The sequence below is a fragment of the Idiotropiscis lumnitzeri genome, chromosome 3, assembly GCF_059441095.1.
Source record: "Idiotropiscis lumnitzeri isolate Australia: NSW breed Sydney's pygmy pipehorse chromosome 3, RoL_Ilum_1.0, whole genome shotgun sequence".
Taxonomy (NCBI): Eukaryota; Metazoa; Chordata; class Actinopteri; order Syngnathiformes; family Syngnathidae; genus Idiotropiscis; species Idiotropiscis lumnitzeri.
The window spans coordinates 18066817-18090308 of NC_142393.1; the positions used below are offsets into that span (position 1 = coordinate 18066817).

General features: G+C 38.7%; 1 protein-coding gene across 1 annotated transcript in view; it reads left to right on the top strand.

Annotated features, from left to right (window-relative positions):
* The first annotated feature begins 7368 nt into the window (after positions 1-7368).
* The window catches only part of LOC148340204 (copine-9-like), a 64870-nt gene continuing 48746 nt past the window's right edge, over positions 7369-23492 (top strand). Inside the window, exons 1-2 of the mRNA XM_088290804.1 lie at positions 7369-7597; positions 10438-10478. Coding sequence (XP_088146930.1) covers positions 7521-7597; positions 10438-10478 — 118 coding nt within the window. The 5' untranslated portion in view covers positions 7369-7520. The remainder of the gene's footprint in view (positions 7598-10437; positions 10479-23492) is intronic.

Sequence of the window (23492 nt, forward strand, 5' to 3'; positions counted from 1 at the left end):
GCTGCAGCCTCTCTTGTAGTAAAACGTTTTATAGAGGTCAAAATAAAATAATCTTCCAAATAGTATTGTGCTACAATAAGCGACTCTTCTTTTGCTGCCATATACCATCGCCAAAATGTTCCCCAAAAAACGATTTCGGTTATCAAGAGCATTTTTGTAATTCCGTCGTTTTAATGACATGTTGTTTCATAAGCTGGGGTGACTTGATCTTCAAAGAAGACAATTGTTGCTCCCTTCCTGCGTGTTCATTGTCTTTTCTTCAAGATGTTGCCAGATGTTGTCTTAACTATTGAAGCTTCCATCCTCTGTCCATTAAGAGCCGTGTAATGCTCTTGGGACAGACGCATCTGCCATCCAGCCAGTACATTCATGCAAAACTAGGCCAAGGCGTGTGTGTGCGTGTGCGTGCGCGTGCGGGTGTGTGTGTGTGTGTGTGTGTGTGTGCGCGCATGTGAATATTTTCTTTGATTTTAGATACAGGTCCAGTCGTGGTCTCTCCAAAGGAGAAAAAAGAAATGTTATGCATGAGTTTCACCTACTTCTTATGTCTTCATGTATCAAGTTGCATCTTCAGGTTCAAGGCACATCTGGATTTTGTCCAAACAAACATGGAAGTCTGACCTTATCTCTCACAACTCTCAGACTCTGTTTCTGCATCCTGAGGCCTCATGTTATACATTGGCTGAAATATGATTTGACAGGCTATATGTGTGTGTTTGGGTGTGCACACATGCGTGCATGTGTGTGCATTTACTTTGGTTCGTATGTAGTAATTTCCTGTGTTCACAAGTATTTTATGTGCCCAAGTATAGCGTGTTAATGCATGTGCTAAAACTGGCAGAGCGAAAGGTGCAATGTAGCTGCCGAAGTGAGGGCTTGTCATGAGAGAGAAAATAGACTGTTCAAGCTGTGTATGCCTCCCGAGGACTCAGGTGTTTTCACAGAGCATGATGGAGGAAGAGATTGCAGGGTGTTGTGTGTTTTGTGTGTGTGCATATGAGAGAGAGGGGGGGGGAGAGATGAGAGTGTCAGACTGTGTCAAGTGATCAGAGGCCAGTATAATGCCAGCCTCATACATATAGAGAGAGGTGTTCACAATCCTCACCAGCATGTATAAAATAACAAACTCTGATCAATCCTTCCATTTTTTTAACCTTCGTTAAATAACAAACAAAAAAAAATTGAGATTGGCTGGCAACCAGTTCAGGGTGTACCCCGCCTACTGCCTGAAGGTGGCTGGATGGATGGATAAATGACAAAAACAAAAAGTAAAACTGCTGATGGTCTGAAACCTTTTGGCTGTACTGTACTGTCATCAATCAGTGCTCTCACAGTTGGATAAAAAATTAAAGGTGCTTTAAAATGAAAAGTAACAATCCAGAGTGCAGATCCATCCAGAAGCCAATTGTGTGTGTGCTGAGCTCGAGCCTTCTCACACACATTCACATTAATGGAAATTTTATTTTCAGAATCCCAGATCTATGAGTAAAACATGCAAAGCACTTGGTCACCGTGATGTCCCAGTCAAGATACAATAGTGTCAATTTAGATCAAGACTTGTGTACCAACATGCCGCAGCACTTTGATATAAAACATCATGCCGTTTTTTACTACTGACATATTTTATTTTGATGTACTGCAGTAGTTCAAATATGGACGTGTTTTGGCAGAGTCCTCTTGCAACACCGTATTTTCACCACTAGAGCGCAGCATTTAATTAAAACTGACTATTGGCTACTGAAAGGATTAATTTTGTAAATTTCATTTTCATGGCGCATCCATTCTGCTCATACCAATAGAATAAATGATCAAAGACTTTTCACTCATTATGAGGAAGGTGACATTCAAATCATTGGGGCTGATAAATTTTGATTGGATAGGATGCCTCATTGACCTGCAATCCACAAACTCAATGATATTAATGTGACTGAGCAAGCTGTGCAACCGCAAATATGTTTTCACATTCTGGAAGGTTTTTATTAACAGTCTTGACGTACATCGATTTTGAAAGCTCTTTTTTTTTTCTTTTTTTTTTTTTTTTTACAGCACACTGAAATGTGCATGCGTGCACTTGGTGTTGAGGCAGTTCTGTTTCATGAAAATTGAGCCCATGGTCACCCCATTCCCTTGTACTGTGGGGCCACTGCCAAGTATGACTTTCATTACCATGACAACCAGGTGCAGACCAATGCGGTTGCGATAAGGTGAGGTCTACTACTTTGTATCAGTGTGAAGAAAAAAAAGCACCCATTCCAAAATTGTTTTTACTTCTACTCGATTGAGGTAGCACTTCAACGCTAAGTTGTAAAAATTGCACCTTAATACTTTACCACAGAAGATAGGCTTGAATACTGTCAAAGATCCGCTCATATGGTGCAAGCAGCGTACCACAGCAAATTCAAAGACCTTCTGCACCATCAACAACAACTTCAACAAACACTTGAGTGTGGTGAATATCAGAACCTAATGCTAACACTGATAGCTAAGGCTCATTTCTGCTTATAATGCAGCTCTGCTTACCTTTGGTCTTTGACATGATAATGCTTCTGTGGAGTCCGGCAGCTGTTGTCCAGCAAGTGAGCTGCCAAGTTACAGACAGAAAAACGTTTTATGAGTGCGATGTTATTCAAATTAGGCACACAATTACGTCACACTACCGCAATATTCAGAAAGGCACTCTCACAAACACAATTTCATAAATAGGAACCTAACAGCACATTTACTTGGTTATGAACACTCCTTTGATATTTGGTCTGGCACTCCATTATACTGTAATTGGATTTGTATTATTTACCTACTGGAACTAATATTGTATATTCATTATTCAGTTCATTTGATTGATTGATATATTGAACATATAAACATAGCACAAGATAAAGAAAAACCTAAATTGGAAAAACAGTTGCATTCAGTTTTAATTTTATGTTTTAATATGAGACTTTTCGAACCTCAAGGTTCACAATATATCCAGACAAGTAACTCTTCCTTCCTCAAACCTTCAAAGCCACATGGCTTTAAGAAGAAGAAATTGCTCAGCCTCACATGAACTTAAACACAAAAAAATCAAAAGTCAATTTCTTTAACCTTAATGACGAGGGCACGATGAAAGCTGTGTCTACTAACTGCCAAACAAGTGTGAAAGTTGAACTTTACTATTCATGGAACACTGTAAACATAAAATCACCCAAACATTTTCCGAGCAAATATTTAATTAGCAGCTAGCAAGCTGGTTATTAAATAGGTAGCCGATAGTGGTTGGGCCTAACCTTAGCAGTACGCCACACTCCCTGGGCGATGGCCACAGATATCTGGTGCTATCAAAGATGAGCTCCCGTCTTTCATGGTGTATCATTATTTAAATTAATTTAATATTTATTTAACGTATTATTTTTATGTGTGGCTTGATTGGTAGTAATAAATTGATTTGGCTTGGACAAATGCATAATACAACACAATTCTAGATTGATTGAGACTTATCGTGTGTAATTTACTCCTGGACAATGCAATAGAATACAACTTTATTTATATAGTGCATTTCACAACAGCTGGAGCTAGAAGGAGTTACATTCTCATGTTGAGCCAAAAGCTAAAGAAAAGAAATGTGTCTTCGAACAAGTTTTCAAAGTGGACAGAGAGGCGGCTTGCCTAACATTCATAGGGAAGGACTGGGCGTGACGTCCATAATGTGAGTCCACACTAGTATATAAAGCCGCTGAAACATCAGACCAAAGCAACATTTTGCTCCTTCGTGCTGGACATTAATTAGAGCATTATCCATGCGTTTGTGGTGAGGGAAGACATGGCAGACATGGTGCTGTCTTGACACATTTTCTGGTCTACTCATACTCCAAAGTTTATTTTTAATCATCAGAAGACCATCCGGTGCTACATCTTTCACATCAAAAGTGCAATCTCACTTGGTAGACTTATTTCATAGTATTGGCTGCAAACAAAATGGCTTAATTTGGTAAAGTAGTGTTCGTATATCATTCTGAAGTGAAGTCTAATGTTTACACACTGGTGACAGTTATCTTGTGACGTGTTAAACGAACATGACGGTCAGCGAAAATATTTTTTTTGAAATCATTTTTAAAATCATTAAATGAACATGGAAAAATAAGGACTCTATGAACGAGATAATTATTCCAAAGGCTGCAGGCAGCTATTTGTGGGATCAAACTGTGTTCAATATATAATAGGAGGGAAAAGCTCAAACAAGCACCCGGTTTCAGTATCTGATGTCTTCTCTGCTCAGTTGAATGGAAACCAAACAGGATTTCTACCCCATTGGATAATTAGCTGTCAGTCCGCAAACACACTCTCCCACTCTGAGCTTCGCTGCCCACTTCATCATCTGATCTCTTATTATAGATTACAAGAAACTTCGAGGGTAAAATGACTAGAGTTGTATCTTTTCCTCAGGTACATATTTTTAATTGTCTACCATTCTGTATTCTGTTCTTTCTTGAATTTCCACACAATAGCTTTACAAATGGCTGAGTGGTCTACGGCGCCGCGTTCAGGACCCAGTCTCCCCAGGAGGCATGGGTTCGAGTCTTGAATTTCCCCATTGTGGGACTAATAAAGGGAATATTATTATTATTAAAAAACAGAAAGGCTGCAGAATTATTTTTTATTAGTCACTTGGACAGCCTACAAGCAGTGAACCAAAACATGGAGATGTCTATTCACATTCACAACAATTCAAAAATGTGCACGATCCATCAACCTCCGTTTTCATTAGGGCCTTTTGTTGTTTTTGTTTCATAGCTTAAAAGAGGAAAAGAGGTTTATTCACTCGAGGTGACTAATTAAGACAGGTTGTCGCTTCCGTTATGAACTTAATGATCATGCTTCCACGAGCAGTTTGAGTAAGTGCTCCACTGAAAAGACGATTCATTCAATGACGCAATCACTCCTGAACAAGTGAATCAGAGATTTAAATAAAAGTTCTGGTTGTGGTCAAAAAAGATCAGGCAATCATTTTAATGTGATTGCCGCTTCAAGACATTTTGTCACAACTTCATGAAAGTTTTGGGGTTTCAGAGGGAGACACTTGCTCTTGCTCCCACATGGACTGTTATGCCAGTCATATATAATTGTAGTATATGACATTATTGGACTAACTGCGGATCCAAAGAGTACAATACAATAAAACCAACACAAAATACAGTTTAAATGAGAATGACTGCAATGACTTGGAAGGTGTTCAATGTTTGTATCGTCACATTAAAAGGATCTCACAGTGTATTTCATGGTACGGTGTTTTAAATGTGAGGAGCCATTAGTGTTCAGAAATGCATGTCTTCTTAAATTTACTCTGTGAAAAGTAAGATGTTGAGAATTAGCTCTCTTGCGTGGAGTTAATGATGATGACGATGATGAATGTTGATTTGACGTGATGCCGATGACAATTATTGTTGACGCTTAGTGTAATTCAGGCCAAGCAGTGCACTACTTGACCACAACCAGCAGAGGCGCTGTTGATTCAATCTCAATTAGTCTGTTGTCTAAATAAGTATAACATATCAGAGGCAGAGGGAAGTTGCGGTACAACCATGCAGACCTCGTAAATCTTCTCTGGGCAGCATTATTCCACATTGGATTTGAAATGGGACTTCAGATCATGCCCCACATAAAGATATTCATTGATCAGTTCATTTTCACTATACTATACTCAATCGACAACACTGATTAATTAATTTTTAAAATTGAATTACATTAAAATTAAATTATATACCTATAAATATATATATATATATATATGTGTGTGAGTATTTTATTAACATTCAATTCTCATACTGAATCACTGAGCAGCATCATGTTACAATTAACTGTGTGGATGGAAAGGTACTGGATATTGAAATTGATATGAGAGGATCCAACAATTCAACAAAAAGTAAAAGACTCTTCTTTGCTATGCTGCCACAGACAAGCCATTTGATTCTGGGCCGATTAAAAATGTATTTGGCTTAATGTTGGGTTTGAGGTACAGTGTATGCTTCCTGAGTGCACCTCTTTCAGTGCGATTACACAAAAGCTGCAAGCTTGAGTGGTGGAACATGGGCTATGGAAGAGCTCATTAAATTTGGAAGCAGATATGTTTAACATTTTAAAATATTACAGTAATGTTGTAGGAGCTCCTGCTCTCTGCTGACCATACTTCAACTTCTTTAATAAACCTGTAGGTAAAACTGCGTGTAGTCTTTAAAGACCTAAATACCCAAATATAATATTTGTTTCCATACAAAAATGATTGCATCCCTTGTTGATTGTTATCTTTAATTTCTCTGTAGTCAAAATAGTGGTGACATTAGCACAGAGGTGCATAATACAAATTACGCAACAATAATTAAAGGACAACAAAAATGTGTGTTCTTCTTGGGGCTCTTTATGAGAATAAGAAACTTTTTGTTTGAGGAAAAACACTTTTTGTATTTTTCAGGTTCAACTCATGCGGTGCAGTATGACTTGGCCCAAGTTTTATTTGTCGTACCTCTGAAGTAGTATCCAGACAATTTTTTTTTTGCATAGAACTCATCAATTATTTAGTTGTACAACTGATGGGGGTGATTATATGGGATGCCCCAACAAGTAATAGTGTTAGAATGGCAATATTATTTAGTTATATAACTATACCTATTGTCAGTGGGCAAAGATAACCAGTTGTAGGAAGTAATTGATTAGAAATACTTCGTTAATTTTGTATTTTTTTACAGGTACTGTATGCAAGTATTCATTGTTCAGGTAACCTTTATTAAATAGCGATAGATCTTTTCTGTTTTCTTTAATAAGTCACCGTGATACGCAAACGCAATGTGTTCCAAGAGGCTTTTAATAACTTTAATTGTTTGTAGGTCGTTTTATATTACGAGTTGATCCATAAGCGTTAACTATTTGACTTACTTTTTTCCACCAAGGCCACTGGGGGTACGCCAACACCATTCCCCCGAAAATGTACGTCCAGTGCGGCTCACTCCTCCTCCTTCTTTCTTGGAGTTTTGGTACTCTGAATGATAAAAAAAAAGTAAATAAAAATCAAATGAAAGTCAGCTTTCTATAAGACAAATTATAACTCTACTAAAGTGTTCCGTTGATGTTTGAGTTAAGACGTTTGTTTTCATTGCGTGATGCATTTTTTTATTTGCCTGAAAACATAACAAAAAACTAAACCTTATAAAAAATAATGTCACTCTAGTCTAATATTTATTGAACAGTAAAGTTAAATCGCAAATAAATAAACATGTGTCATTGTATACGGTATAGTTTAAGTCGGCCACCTCCTCCTCATTCCTCTCTCTCTCTCTCTCTCTCTCTCTCTCTCTCTCTCTTTCTCTCTTTCTCTCTCTCTCATCCCCCGCGCGCACCTTTCCCAGTTCCTCCACTGGCTCTCAGGAGAAGACGAAAAATATTCTCCACAATGGACTTACGGCGGTAGTCACCGGCGAGTTGAGCTGTTCAAATTTATGCCTTTCTACTCGGATGCTGTTTAGCGTCGCTTCTCCTCCAGTGTCCGCATCATGGCAACCATCGGGGAATTCGATCCACTCAACACGAGAGTCCCCGCAACTAAAATAGAAGTTACCGTCTCGTGCCGGTAAGGTCAAAATCTTTCGCATCCACTTGCCCATTTACAGTGAATCTGTAAGAGTAAGATTTACCACCAGGTACTAAAGTTTACGCTTTTCTATCTATCTATCTATCTATCTATCTATCTATCTATCTATCTATCTATCTATCTATGGGTTGATTACGTTATCAGTCTCCTGTGGTACTCATAGAAATTTAGTGTTGCAATAACAACACAAGGACTGACAAGTCTCTAGCAGACCCCTGAGTGTGTATAATTAGTCCCCCCCACACACCACCCAAATCAGTGACCTTTTGATTTCCCTGCTCTCAGGGAAGTGGTTGATACGAGCAGCAGGTGCCTGCATAGGCGCTATTAAAGATATTCTATAAAGTCTATATTGCGCCTGCAATGAAATCCAGCCATGACTCTGAAGATTAGCATTCATATTCACCATAATTCCTGATGTACTGATGGATTTGTTTCAGTTTTTATCTTTTAAGATGCATTTTGGCCCAGAAAGGGAGGCAAGCTGCCAGAAAATATATTATCATGGGTATAATTAAAAAAAAAAAAAAAAAAGGATAGAGACAATGGATTTTCTCTGAACCTCCTGTTTAGTGTCATCATAGCTCATCTGATTTAGCAGGGTCGGTCACCTTATTGGCCGACTAAATTGAGCTGTAAAACCCGGTCAGCCTTGTTTCGCCCGTCAGACAAACCGAAATGTCTCTCCAGTCCACTCCAGAATAATGGATAATGAATGGCTGTTTCTCCTGTGTAGTCCCTCCTCTGATCAGCCCCGCTTGAGATAGTGACACATCTCAGTGGACACAGGCTTTGAATTTCTGTTCCATCCCAAGACACACAAACATTTGACACAGCCAAATTAGATATAGCTTCAAATATGTAGCCTCAAAATATACTGAATTTCTATATGCAGTGGAACATCTAACAATTACAAATATCTATTCTAGTAAACTAATCAACCTCAGCTATTCACCCATATTAAAAAAAAAATCTCAAAGGAAATAGAAACAAAAGTAATAAGCTCCAGACGTGCCCATCAATCCTTTTTCTATAGTGCTTTTCCTTGTTAGGGTCACTGGTGAGTTGGTGCTGTCGGTGGTGGTGGAAATATTCCGTGGACTGGTTGCCATCCAAATGCTGTACAACTGCCTGTTATTATACAACTGTGACTTAAACCACTCCAAGACGAGCAAAAAAGCTCTTGACTGTAAAAGTTGGCGCATCCTCATTTTTGTGCTGATGCAAGCCTCTTTTTGCGTGTTTGCTTGTGAATTTGGCAGAGCACTCTGCACTATGGTGGGTGTTCTGGCATACTGAAGAAGTTTCCTTTGACATGAAACCTGACAATTTGGTGGCTGGAAGTCATGTGCAAATTTATGCCAGCTGGAACCACGTATAACTTTTGCCGCATGGTCTAATGTGATTTTGGTGAATTTTATCAGGGTGCAGGCAAGCAGATTCTGCGATTGTATTTCATTCATGAATTATATAGAACAATATGAATAATTGTAGAAATCAATTCATTCTTATTATTTATTTTATTTTATCTTTTTTTTTTTAAATCGCCCCTCGGACCGAAGCACTTCTATATGGTGTTTTGGGGTTAAAGTCTGCGTACTTCACAGTGCAGATCTGTGATCACCCTCGACCTCATCTGCCCGTGGAGGTCGACTTGGAGTTCTTTGTAAACGTGTGCTTTGAACTCCTGGATGCACTCTAGCAAATCAGTTTCTTCTTTCTCCATGGCAAGGACTGCACCTCTCCACAATTTTAAAGGGAATGAGAGAAGCCTCTTGGATTGGTGACAAATCGAGCCAGTCGTGTTCACGCCCACGAAAACACAAAACACACGTTTTTAACTGTCAAAACACAAAACACAGTATAATCCAGTAGTGCCACCCACAAGATTTGCACTAGGCACAAAAATAGAGCTCTCAGTCTTAACACCAGTAACAAAGTTGTATTTTCAAGTCAGATTCAACCATAGTAAAAACAAGAAAATAATCGACTTTGATAACGTTGGAATCCGCGTACATTCACATAACTTCTCATGTTCTTCTCTTAACACCCCTGAGGCTGCTCTCTAAAGACTCAGTCATGAACAAAGCTAAACTCTTTACTTTTTCTATGGAAATTAGGATTGCATTATCATAATATTAATAAAATCATCGACCTTCCAAACTCCCATGTAGTATGCTCACTGTGTTTAAAATAAAGATCAACAAAAACAGAGAACTCATAGAATGAGGAAGACAGTCCAAAATTAAACTTTGATCAAAAGTGGAAAAAAAAACTTCACCATGATCTGGATTTTCACCAAAACACCTCACCAGGCATGCATCCAGGTGGCATCTGAACCAGACGTCCGAGCCACCTCAGCTAGGTCGTGAAAAAGAGGCTCTCTTCTGAGCCCTTCCTGGATGACAGAGCTTCTCACATTATCTAAGGGAGAGCCCGAACACCCCGTGGAGGAAACTCATTTTAGCCACTTGTATCTGGGATCTTGTTCTTTCAGACATTTTCCACAGCGTGTGACCATAGGCGAGGGTCGGAAGGTAGATCGACGATTGTTTATTTTTCCAATAGTCCATCAATGCGATTTCTGCAAATGGCAATTTCCGAGTTCTCAAAAATAAAGCATGATGTCAGTGTGTTGCTCTGATGACATTATAGCATGTAACCAACTTGGATTGAACATCATACAAAATAAGTCGGGTTCTCTTACATACAGAATAAGTGTCTTGATGCACTATGAACATATTTTAAGCACATTATAGACTTCAAGCAATAGTAAGTCATGAAAAAAGATACATTTTAACTGCATTTCTTTTTCACAGGAGTCTACTGGATGTGGATACATTCTCCAAGTCAGATCCTGGTAGGTATGAATGATTTATTTCGCGCCTGGCAAAAATAAGACAAGAACATTGTGTCATATCCAAGCCAAAAATGCAGGGAAAAGTATGTGGTGGGCCCCCAAAAAAAATCTTTAAAAATATCGGCAATGCTCAAGGAAGGTCATGATACTGGCCGTGTGCAGCCAAATAAAAGTGACAGTAAAAAAATAAAAATAAATAAAGAATAATAATCCAAAGGGCATATGAATGTCATTCTTGAATAATATTGTGACGGGTGAAAAGCCTTAGTGTGAAAGTGCATGCTCCCTGTCCACCCTGATCAAGAATTCCATAACAACCTGTGGTCCTTATTTCTCTAATTAAGACACTAGGGAGCATGAACAATTTTTGGTATTCCGGCTGCAGTATGGATGTAATGCAGTAATCCCAGCATAACATGTTCCAAATGTTTTAACGTGCTTTTAGACTTTTGGCAGTTTAATCTCATAAATCTTTGACAGAGATATATGTTGCCCAGACTGCACTTGCAAAGATGATGCTAAATGTTCTTGTCAAAGTGTCATGCTGACATACTGTAGTTCTCCTACGACCTCGTGTGTGTGTGTGGACGTGTAGGCACAGGAGCATGGGAAGCCCAAGAATTGGAAGATACCTGTAATTATTGCTTTTGGATCACTGCGACATGACTCAATCAGGCCATTCATTGTGAGAAACTAGCACACATGAAGCCTGAAATAGAGCATTAAATATTCAAGAAAAAAAAAAAAAAACTTTGAGACAAGATGTGCATAAATTTTGGATTGCAATTTCATGTCTTCTCTGAAAGGACTTTAATATCAAGTTCACTAAATGAAACTTACGTATTTGCAGACATCCTCAGTGTACATGTGTGAAAGTATAAATATTCAGTGCTCCAAAGGTCATCTTAGCAAGACCTGTGGGCAGTTATTGTGCGTGACCTCATTAGCCCGGGAAACAATTTGCAAGTGTAAAAGAGCAATGCTGAGCAGGTAGATATGTTTAAAACATGATTCTCTACTTCTCAAGGCTGATGTTTTGCAAAGCTGGTACAAGTAAAGCATACAACTGAACACCTTCGCACAGACGCCAAACACTAAAGCAACATTAGAGGGTGTCTCTGCTGATCCACCAACATTATAGATCACTAAAGTAGGTTATCCACGGTTGTCATGGAAATGATGCAATTTACTGTTCTCTTCACACCAACAATATGTTCCATCCAAAAGTTACAGAATTCAAAGTTAGTACATATTTCTGCACAATTTTCTTAATCAAAGAATCGCACCACTCGTTGAAGCCCACTGTAGTATTGACAATTAATCTGTACGGTTAACGTTGGAAAAGAAAACAAAGATTTGCTTCACCGTTTCTGGCTTCAATTCGCAGCAAACTCCACACAGCAGGGCGAGTTGGCGTGTTCCACCTCTGTTTGTGTCGGTTTTCTCAGTGTGCTCTACCCCCAAAACTATTCAAGTTAGGGTAATTGAAAAATCTTAATTCCCTTTCAGTGTGAATGTGCCCGTGAATGCTTGTTTGTCTACTTGTGCCCAGTGACAGGTGACCAGTCCAGGGTATCTCATCCAAAATGAGCAAGCTGGGTTCGCGGAATGAGGACAGGCTGTATCGAAAATGCATAGATATACGTGTAAAGGAAGGAAATATTTTAAAAAATGTACATCGCAAAGTTAATTAGTTATCTTGTTGAAGCACCTTTTTGCTCGAATGACAGCATTCTCTCTGGGTCATCTTTTTGGGTTCATTTATGTGTGTGAATCTTGACTTAAAAGGTCAATGGTCTCTGGCTAAGACGTCTTTTTTTCTGATGAAGCCATTCTTTTGTTTATTTAGGTGTTGACTCGCTGTTACGCTAAAAGGTGAAACTGATCTTTTTAGAACTGAAGATATTGTGCGGAAATGTCCTCTGCTATAGCCACTGTGCCTCTGTTTTCTCAGTGTTCACTGATTTTCCCCATTTTGCTGCTGGGATATTCATTGTTTTGAAGGTTCGGGGTAACGATAAAGGATCAGGGCCTGAATAAATGTACTTGGAATGACACAAACTGTAGCCACTGTTATCACGCGTGCTCTCTGGTTTGTTTATCTTTTACCCAGACGGTGCAAATATTTTATAAGTGCCAGGGGAATTGTAATTTTGAAAGTGCAGAGTGTTCACCGTAGCCAAAACAAGAACTATTTCTCAGGGTCAGCAATGTAGTCTTGAAGTCATTGTGAAGTCCTGAAGCCAGTGGTGTGGCCATGCTTCACTTTTACAATTTCACCTCGACCCACCTCGTGGCTGCCTGCTTTGATCACACTGTTTCATAATGATTAGGTTATCTTTTAGGAGGCACGAACAAACATGTTTGTTTTATTTCACATTGTAGGATGAATGGGACATGTCAAGTTTAACAACACCTGGTGCATGTGTACAAATTATAAAGTAAAAATAAAACCAAATTGTGTTATTTTTAAATGAGATGGGAGACAATATGAATGATCAGAGTGACTATTAAAGCACAATTTTGTTTAATCAAATCAGTGTCCAATATTGTACGAGCAAATAAAAATGGTCTGTGAACATAATCAAAGTGACAAGGCTATTGAGGGAGCCCAGAATAGTGTTTTAGTCGGAAGCCAAAGTGGGCACATTTGTTCTTTCTAAAAAGGTACCAGAGAGCCTTTCAAAGACAATTACATGGTAGCGCGTCATTGCTGCATCGGGTACTTCTTACTGTAACTTTACCAAATTTGGATTAGAACACATTAAGCTTTGCTTTTATGGCTAAAATACTGCTACAACTACTTTGTATCTTCAACCGCAATATAATAGCCCCTGTCAGGATAGAATCTTGGCTTCGAAATATAGTGCACAAATGTCACAAGGAGCACGATTGCCAGAGTTTTTACTCCTTGCTTGTCCAAGGCTCAAGTAATAACTGCAATGATTCAGCACTTGCTGATGGAAGACTTAGGTGTCCCTTCAACCGGTAAATAACAATAAAAAGTTTGCAGGCTAGGACACCTACTTTTAGGTGATCTAAGAACAAAAGATGCTGAAGCTAGGTTTAAAAAAAAAAGAAAAAGAAACAAATTGTACATCCACATTGTTGGAATGATTGTATGCTTTTAGATTGAATACATTTATAAAACATAAAATCTTAAGTAACAGCCAGTATTGATTTTGCATGAATCACTCTACCACTACTGCAATAATAGAATGAACTAAAAAAAATGTCAAAGGCCATGGTAAGTGTTTTTGTTTCTCTTCAAAAAGCATTTAATACCTTAGACCATGAAATAATTTTGAATAAATTATATAAATACGGTGTAAGAAGTGTAGCTCATCAAAGGGTCAATTATTTAAAAGAGAGAAGGCCGTTTGTTGAAATCAAAGACAAACAATCCAACAGTAACTTGTACGGTCCTGGGGCCAGTACTTTTCCTTCTTTATGTCAATGATATTGTAACTTTTTCTAAATATTGAAACAGTTTTTTATTTGTGTATAAAGGCACTTAATTTTATACCGGGAAAAATATCAATGATGTACTACTACAAGTCATAGAGAACGAGTTGATGAAAATTATGAAATGGTTCAACTCAAACGGATTGTCTTAAAATTATAACAAAACCAAATGTGTGATTTTTCATCGCAGGAATATAGACATGGAAACATCGTGCAGGGAATAGAGATTGAAAGGACTCAAGAAATACAATTTCTAGGTTGTATGATTTTATGATCAAATCTTTAGAATTCAATGAATTGGTGGAATATAACCTACTTAAAATTATGGATGAAGCTCATCACCAATATTTACAGAATAGCTTGCAAAACAGCGAGAAAAAGTGTGCATAAATTATGAGGAACCATTTTTACTATTTTGTCCATAGCAGAACACTGAACAAAACAAAATCCCACAAAAGATCCTTGTGAAATCAGTTGACGGAATTACTGGGCAGCTCGAGAAGCTGACCGTGAATTCTGGTGCCCCGTATTGAATTTTAAATAAAACCTGATGCTCAAAGCTTTCCGCTCATTTCCTTTTCTTGTAAAAATGCACGCATGAAAGAGCCATATTTGTGGAAAAAAATATTTAAGCATGAACCCTATTTCATTTTTAAACATAAGGACAAGATGACTCTTCTCATTTTACCCACAGCTTCCTTTTTAAAGAGAAAGCTTATTCAGCGGGTGATCAACTGCAATCAAAGCTGGCTTGTGTGAAAAATTGCTTCTAAATCACAAAATGTTCACTAGTTTCACGTAAATGCAATAACAGTGGGGCCCCAACATGGGTGTCCGAATTGACTAATCATTGCTACAGTCTGTCAGATTTGCACCAACAAGAAAAACTAATCAAATACAAATGCAGATAAGCCGTGTCCAAACTTGGATCTCATAAAGCACCAGAGTTGATCTCGAAAACTCTAACAGTACATCCAGAAATTGGGCATTACTTGCTCTAATGACGGAACACATAACCTCCATGTGAGATTTTCCATCAGAAGATACTTATTGGATGTTATCTCCCACATAAATTCGTTGCTCTTTTATTCCCATAGTCAACCACTCTATTTACATTCACAGGCTCACTCTGCATCGGCCTCATCTGGTGGTTATTTGGCAGGAATTATGCATAAGACTAAATGCCATGGCACTAATAGGACCGCAATTTAGGTGACAGGATAGACATAATTAACAGAGTGGGCGCCATACAGGAGAGAGGAGATTGACGTGATGTAAATGGTTTAATTAAATCACATAGTCATAATCAGGGATACAAGTAATACCCGTAGACGTCTGATTGTGTAAAATGCTAAATATAGGGTTACATTTTACGGCTCATTCATACCATTCAGAACTGATCGGCATCAATTAGTAAATGGGTCAGTGAGATACTAAGTTTGAAAGTACTGCTTCATCATCTGACTCATAACCTCTGACAACATTAAAATCCACAGTGACAAAAATACATTTTCTACACTTTACCTCATTAAAATTGGGCATTTTTCTAGTCGTCACTTATTTTCTAATTTCTCCAAAATGAATGGATAAAAATGATAATGATAACTAATTTCAGTTTATGAGCCATCTTGGCTGTCCAAATCCTTTAATACGTGCGCACCACAGTAGCTTTTTAAAAAATATATAGCAACGAAGAAGAAAAAAACAACAAGCTGGAGGAGTTTAGAATAATTAAACAGTTGGGGTTCTAACTTTGAATCTTACATAATTCCGTTCCTTGCACACACTTGTTGGTGATTTTTTTGTTGTTTGCATCAATCAACAAATATTACCCCCAGTACTCTACTTTCCTTTATTCTGTCACTCATTCTCAAGTACTTTGCCAACTCCATGGTCCAGACCTCAACTCAATTACCCGACCTTCTGCTTGTATAATTGGTCATCCGCCTCCATATCAGTGTAAGATGCCGAACGTGACACCAAAAAGTCTGAGAAGAATTTTCAAGATGTTTGAGGCGTTACAGTGAATGACATGACGCTTACTAAACAGGGAGAAGCGATAACAACACACTCGACTGTACCTTAGTATACCTGTGTACAGTACCGCTGGCACACACACGCACGAATACGCAGGCATGCACGAAACACACACACGCACACACACGTATACGCGCATGCGCACACACACACATGCGGGCTGGAACATCAGAGCGAGGATTCAAAGGCTTCCGCACTTTGATGGCACTCCATATGAGATGATACTTTATGATACCTATAATCCAGCGACAGAAAGTCTCTCTCATTTCGATGCAGGATGGAATCACTAGTTTGTCTCTCCCAAGTCAGTCAGATGCTAGCATTGAGAGGCAGATGGACTCGCGAGAATACATGTTACAATTTCACAAAGCCATCTTGCCGAGCCTCAAGCCAGATACTATTATGGTGGGCACAGAATGGTGTGAGCCAGATGGTTTAGATGTCATGGAAGTAACAGTGATGAGCAGCAGTTTTATCAGAATTGGGAAACGGGAATCGTAACTCTTTGCACTGTTGCATTTAGCATGAGACACTTGCTGCTCATCAAGATAGCAACGGGGTAGATGTCTTTTTTGATTACTGAAATAATTGTGGCACATTCAGGTGAATGCTAAGCCAAAATACCACTCAACCATTAATTTTAGTTGAGGTTGTGTTAAGTAAATACTTTGACACGGGACTACGGACGCGGCACGGTGGGCGACTGGTTAGCACGATGGCCTCACAGTGCAGAGGTGCAGAGTTCAATTCCGGGCTCCGGCCTTCCTGTGTGAAGTTTGCATGTTCTCCCCGTGCTTGCGTGGGTTTCCTCCGAGTACTCCGGTTTCCTCCCACATTCCAAAGACATGCATCGCAGGTTGATTGAACACTCTAAATTGCCCCTAGGTATGCGTGTGAACGCGGATGGTAGTTCATCTCTGTGTGCCCTGCGATTGGTTGGCAACCAGTTCAGGGTGAACCCCGCCTACTGCCCGAAGACAGCTAGGGTAGGCTCCAGCACCCCCCGCGACCCTTGTGAGGAGAAGCGGTACAGATGATGGAAGGAGGGACTATGGACAACATTACAGTAATCTGAATGGACCTGTGCCATGAGTCCATTCCCCATTGAAAATCTTGTAGTGTTTGTCATCTCCTGACTTTGTAGTCTCTAGGGTTGAAATCAAGAGATGAAATAGTCTTTCCCAAAGTCTTCAACTTTGTTTTCTGCAGAGTTGTGCCAAGCTGCCTGGCTCGTGTTATCAATTCGAGTCATTACCAATTCTTCAGCCTCAAAACACAATAAACAACAACTCCTACTGGTTGTTGCCACGTCGCAGATTCCAGCGTCTCAAAGACGAACTGACTTCACCACAAAGTGGGAGTTGTATGCAAAATCCTAGGCAGGACTGAGTTGAGTTAAAGATTTCCCCAGCCAGATGAGTGACACATTTTGTTCATGGTTGGGTACAATTCCCTCGACTAAATAACGCTACAATGCACAAGAGCCTATTTTGCACTTTTCTTTTCAATATGTGAATGCGTGATTCTGAGAGCATCGGTGAATGGACTCAGATGCGCTCCTTTTTTAAGGTAATTTTGAACAGTGTTTTGTTTCGCACAATAAAATGGGAAGATGGCAAAGAAAATCTGTGAAGTACCTCTCTCCTTATCTAATTTGTTGATGACTTCGAGTTTGTCCTTGAAGATGTTTTAGTGCGTTGCCTGGTCATCGTGTAAATTGAATTACAGTTTGTGCTTCTCCGCCACCAAATTACTTGATGCCTGCGTGTGTTTGCCCACACATGGAGGAGTAACCATGTGATCAATTTTCATTTCTCCATCTGCAGTGAAGATCAAGGAAACTTGCCAGTGAAGAGTGATGTTTTTTTTTTTTTTCCTTGGATGGCTTTATAGACAGTAAGACATACATCACGAAATGGAAGCACAGGAGTCTGGAGGAAGCAATCACCTCTTCAATTTCATTGCTGATACATTTTATGAATTTATCCTTCTAGTTGTCCAAAACATTTTTCCGAGCTATTTCTGTTCTTGTGTCCTTTCAAATGATCGTCCAACTGTAGTCCTGAATGCATAGTTTCCTTTGAAATTCATATTGCAAGCAAATAAAATTGCTTTGTCGTGTTGCTTTGCCAGAACCTGACCCAGAGTCATAGCTATTGTTGGATCATGGTCAAGTTTTGTATGTTGGTAATGGTGCGTGCTTGAATTGGGCCCAAAATGTGATCTTTCTTCATTTTCGAAAAGTCATAAGGTTGCTTAAAGGGATGTTCAAAAGCGTTTAATTTTTAACACTTTTGGGATGTAATTGTTTCATTCGACGTTTTTGCTCATTTTATTCTATTCTATTCATATACACATTGTAATTGTTTGTGAGAATCTACTGATTACAATGTTTGTGAGTGTCCTTTGTTCATTGTTTGATATGAATACATAATACACAATATGGTGTCATTTGTTTATTTTGAGCTGAAATTAAATTTTTGAATTACCTATAACCTACATTGATAGAGGAGGCAATCTCATACACACTCTTCCGGCAATTAATCAAGTTCAGAGTCATTATGCTTTGCTTTATTCTTGTGTTTGCAGCCAGGTCGGCATTGCAAGTAAGACTGTGTCCTCAACTCGCCCTACCTGGATAAATAAAGGTTAAATAAAATTAAAATAAGACTGAATTTCAGTAAAACAATGGGAGATTTTTTTTGTTTGTTTGTTTGTTTGGCGGAGATCTGTGCTATTTTTACTGATTTTGAAAGGGTTCTAGGCCACATGAAATGCTCTTAGAGATAATATCAAAGACTCTTCACATCATGCATTATTAAAATTCTTACTATACGTTCAGATCAATTATGCAGACGTGCTGTATATGCAAGGGTTATGCCGCTGGGACTAACTCGAGGCTACTTGGTTCTTTGCTGTCTTTTGTAAAGAAGAAACTACAATAGTTCGTATGGCGAATTCCAAACAAAGTCATCATTTAAGGATTTGTCAAATCGCCAATTTGCATAATGCATCATTTGTTAATATTCATTTTGTTAGTCTTCAACAGCGGCTTCAGTTTCACTTTCACATTTAAATGAGTCTTATGATATTTGCATGAGCACCTTTATGAATTCTTACCATAAGACACCGTTGGCCTGCAGATGTTGAATGTAACGCAGTTGAAAAAAAATATGCTAATTACATGCAAAATGAGGGGGAAAATTGGTTTCACTAGATTCATAAAAATGACATGTATCCCTGCAAAGAAAAAAGAAAAAGAGAAAATCTCATCTGGCTGCTCACTTCATTCCAATGCCTCAAGGGACAGCTGACTCTTTGTAGTATGGTATTATGTTTTAGTCTCTGTTGTATATGTATAATAAATAATACATCAGAATAACATGAATAAGAAGAGCCATAGCGAGTAGTATTGGTATTCAAATAAACCACAAATGCATTTCAGCGCATTTTTGCAAGGACATACTGTATCAAGCCATTTTCAATTCATGAAGGCTTGTTGCAATTTAAGCTGTCAGTCGTTGTTTTAACGATGCCATCTTTTTTTTTTTTTTTTAATGAGAATCCTGGCTAGTAGGAAGTCACCAGTGTTGACCTCTGTAACACGGTCATATTCAGTGCCGCCTTGTTGAGGTTTTAACATATTCCAGGCATGCATGACCTCAACTACTTTGTCGCTGTCCTTGAGGAGTCTCACAAGGCTTTGTGCGTTTCCCCAAGCTTGTGAAGTCTTCTCTGTTTGAACTGCAGGAGCTCGATCAGGAGATTATAAATTAAAAGAAAAGCAAATGTCTCTTATGTTCTTCAGACAAAATGCTATGTGAGATATTCTTTTGAAACCTGATGAGATAACGTACTCTCGACCAAATAGTGCTCAACATAAATGAGTGTGCCCCATTTGAAAAGGAAGCTTTTTATGCGTTGATCAGTGAAAACGAGACCAATATTTGGACTTTTGATCGTGATTAGACTCACCTGTGTATGTGTTCATTCAAAATTGACTTACATTTTTGTAGGCGTGCACTCATTTTTGCAACAGAATTAAACGATCACTTGTTTGACATATTAAATGTTTGTGGGCAAAATGACAAAACTAATTTGCATATTTGTGGGAGTATTTTTAACATACTGTACTATGCCATAGAAATTAAACTCAAGGTTTTCTAAAATAAATATATCAATGAACTAAAAGTGGAAATTTGTTTGAGTGTACTATATTAATTTATGTAAAGCACTGTGCGTTCTGTTTTCTGGGCTAGCTCTTCATTTTGAATCAGATTTTTTAAAATCTGATCCAATGTTCTGACACATGGAGTCCCTCAAGGGTCAGTTCTTGGGTCCATCTGGGTCAATTTCTGCAAATTCTTTATTTTGACTATCTGGGACATGCTGGGACTATAATTCGGCCCGAGAATATCCGGTGGATGGCGGTTGTCATGTGACGAAAAATAATTGTCAAAGGTTGGGAAAAAAAGGAGCGATAATTTTTCGTCGACAGGCTGTCATGCATAGAAATGTGGGGTGGGTAGTTCAATTTTAAAGTCTTATCCCTCGCTCCCAGTCCGCTGCAGAACAGATGTTAAAATTGTACTACTGGTCAATAAATCACTGAATGGTTAAGGTGCGGAATGCATTAAATAAACACAAATGAGATGTAAACCCAGTCGTGCTGTGAGGTCTGCAGACTTGGGTCAATAAGTGGGATTTAGAGTTCAAACAAAACATGGTGAAGCACATGTTGAGCACAAATCGAATAAGATGCCAACAGAAGTGGTCAGCCCCAAGTGTAAATTATGATTCTGCAACTTTAAAACATTTTAAAATAATTTGTAAAATTTTTTTGAAAAACTTTAAGATAATTTAGTAATTCTTTTTCTTTGTTTATAAATTTTCTTTGCGCTATTACTCTTAATTATGCAAATCACAATAAGTTACCTTTCGTAGTATACATTTGACACGTATCTAGTAGTGATGGGTCCAGCGACACTGAGGCGTCGATGCGCGCGCCGAGCTTCCAGGGCAAACCCCGTGTCGGTGCGCGTACCGCTTTAAGAAAGTCACGTGACCACTACCAGAATCATGTCGACACAGCGGTCGCGCGCCAAACTGTGTTCATAAGGAAGCGCATCTGTCAACGGGATGGACGCTCAAAACAAGCATCGAGTTATTGGCGCGTTACTTTGCGTTAAATATCCGCAAGATGGAAGACGTCACTGTTGATGCGCACTCAGAGGTGCAGCGCTATATGTCAGCAGGACACGTTGCACGTACGGAAGACCCGCTCTTATACTGGAAGTCCATGGAGGCAACGTTCCCTCACCTATTTATATTAGACACACAGGCGTTGTGCACACCGGCCTTGTGAGAGGATCTTCTCAAAGGCGGGGGAAATTGCCTCAAAAAAAGAAATAGACTGAATAACAAAACGCTGGAGAAACAAATTTTTTTGAATAAAAATCTTTAATTACAATGAGTCCATTGTCATTCACAACACTTTTACTTGGGCATTCAGACAGATGTTCACTTAATTTATCAACTGCGTCTCGAATATCAAAGATTTTTTTTATGAAATTGTGTGTATGTAAAAATAATGTGAAAGCAAATGCCTCATCAGAATCAGAATCAGAAATCCCTTTGTCATTGTACTCAAGTGTGCAACGAGATTAGAGAGCTCCCCGCACCAGGGCAATACAACAATAATTCAGTTAAATATATAAATTAGATAAATAAGAGAATAATTAGTGTGATGGAAAGTAATACGAAATAGGATATATAAAAACACATCACGTCGCTAATCAAGGGAATTGGATAAAATTAGTTTAACAGATCAGTGTCAGATGACCCTGTCAAATGTTTCCTGCAAGTCCACCAGGTGTCAGTATTCAGCAACACAGTGTCAATACATTGTGTCATTGTGTCGAAACGATACAGGATGCCTCATCTACCCATCACTAGTATCTAGCTAGCAGACCGGTGGAGGAAAAGTGCCTGTTTACATAAAGATGAAGCAAGTTTAAAGTAAACTTTATGCTTGATTTCCCCCCTTTGAAGTAGGAGTAGAGCTCATTCACTTATTGTTTTCATTCGAGGATAATATTATTATTAATAATAATAATAATAATAGTAATAATAATAATAATAGTAATAATAATAATAATACTCCACCTATGGACTGATGAGTAAAGCGAGCAACATCTACTGTGATGTCTAGAAATTATACAAAATTCAAGAATTAATATAAATATGAAATATGCCTGTCTAGGTGAATCATGTAAGACCCATTTTGCTAAAAAAATAAATAAAACAAATAGAGAGTAATGAGCATATAGTTCTGTTCTTCTGGTATCTATTGTGTATGTCTTAATTTGTGTGATAATTTCCCCGCTAATTTATATTACGCCATATGGAAAGTGCTTTGTTACAGCTCCAGCTGTTAAGAAATGTTCTATGTAAAAAAAAAGTTGTATTGTATTGTATTGTGGCAATAATTAATGTTATGTTCACACTACAGCTTGTGAGGGCCAATTTGGATGGTCTGTTTGTAGTAAGCAAACATCCTAATTGCACATTGCTGCAACCAGCTGTTGTTGTTTTGCCACTGCAAGGAACCCAATATGAATTGATGGTGGCTGGATATTGTGAAGTGGGTGTTTGAAGCGCCCTCGAAGCTCCAATTTTGCTCGTATCTAAAGACAAAGAAATTGGTTAAGTGACTGCTCTGTGTAAAAAGCTTGGGAGTTAAGGCACTTGTATCTCAAGGCAGGACCATAATCCATTTCTGGAGAAAATTGTGGCCACATAAAAAAAAAATTAAAAAAAAAACTTGTTCATACACCTCTTTACAAGCAGCTCTTATAGTGTTAATTCAAAAGACTAAAAGGAGAAATTCTCAGCCCAGGGGACAATGGTAGGAAAAGTGATTCCTCTAGTGTGCCTCTGCTGGACTCCACGAGACCTTAATGTGATTTGTGCTTGCATCCAACTTCAGTCTTTTTCTAAGTCGCCTGGGCCCTGTCCTGTAGTCTATTGTCAAGAGTTGTATTTAGAAGTAGGCCTTTGAGTGCTGGCAATGAATAGCCTAGTGATTTGGCTGCTGTGAGGCTAACCAGACGGGCACTTTCCTCTCTCAGTCACTTTCCATAAAAGAGGTAATCAGTCAGGTTCTTTGGCTGACACTCCATTGGATTAGTGTGATGTCGCCGCCATGCTTTGGTGCTGTTACTCTGCAACCTTGGGGAGGTACCAAGGTCCCCTGCCTTTGATTGGAGACAAAATGCTTTTGGGTGCCTGGACATCATTACAAGTTGGAGAAGCGACAGAATCAGGGTGCGACTTGCATTGAATCTCTTGAGAATGTTCTATGCTTCCAAAGTTTTCCTCTTGTCCACAATCGTTCGTTTATGATAGTCAGAGGAACAAAACCTGTCGAACAAAAATATGGCGAACAATCTAACAAAGGAAGGATTTTCTGCCAAAGATGCATTACTCCAAAGCCTCGCTGCCTTCTGCTCT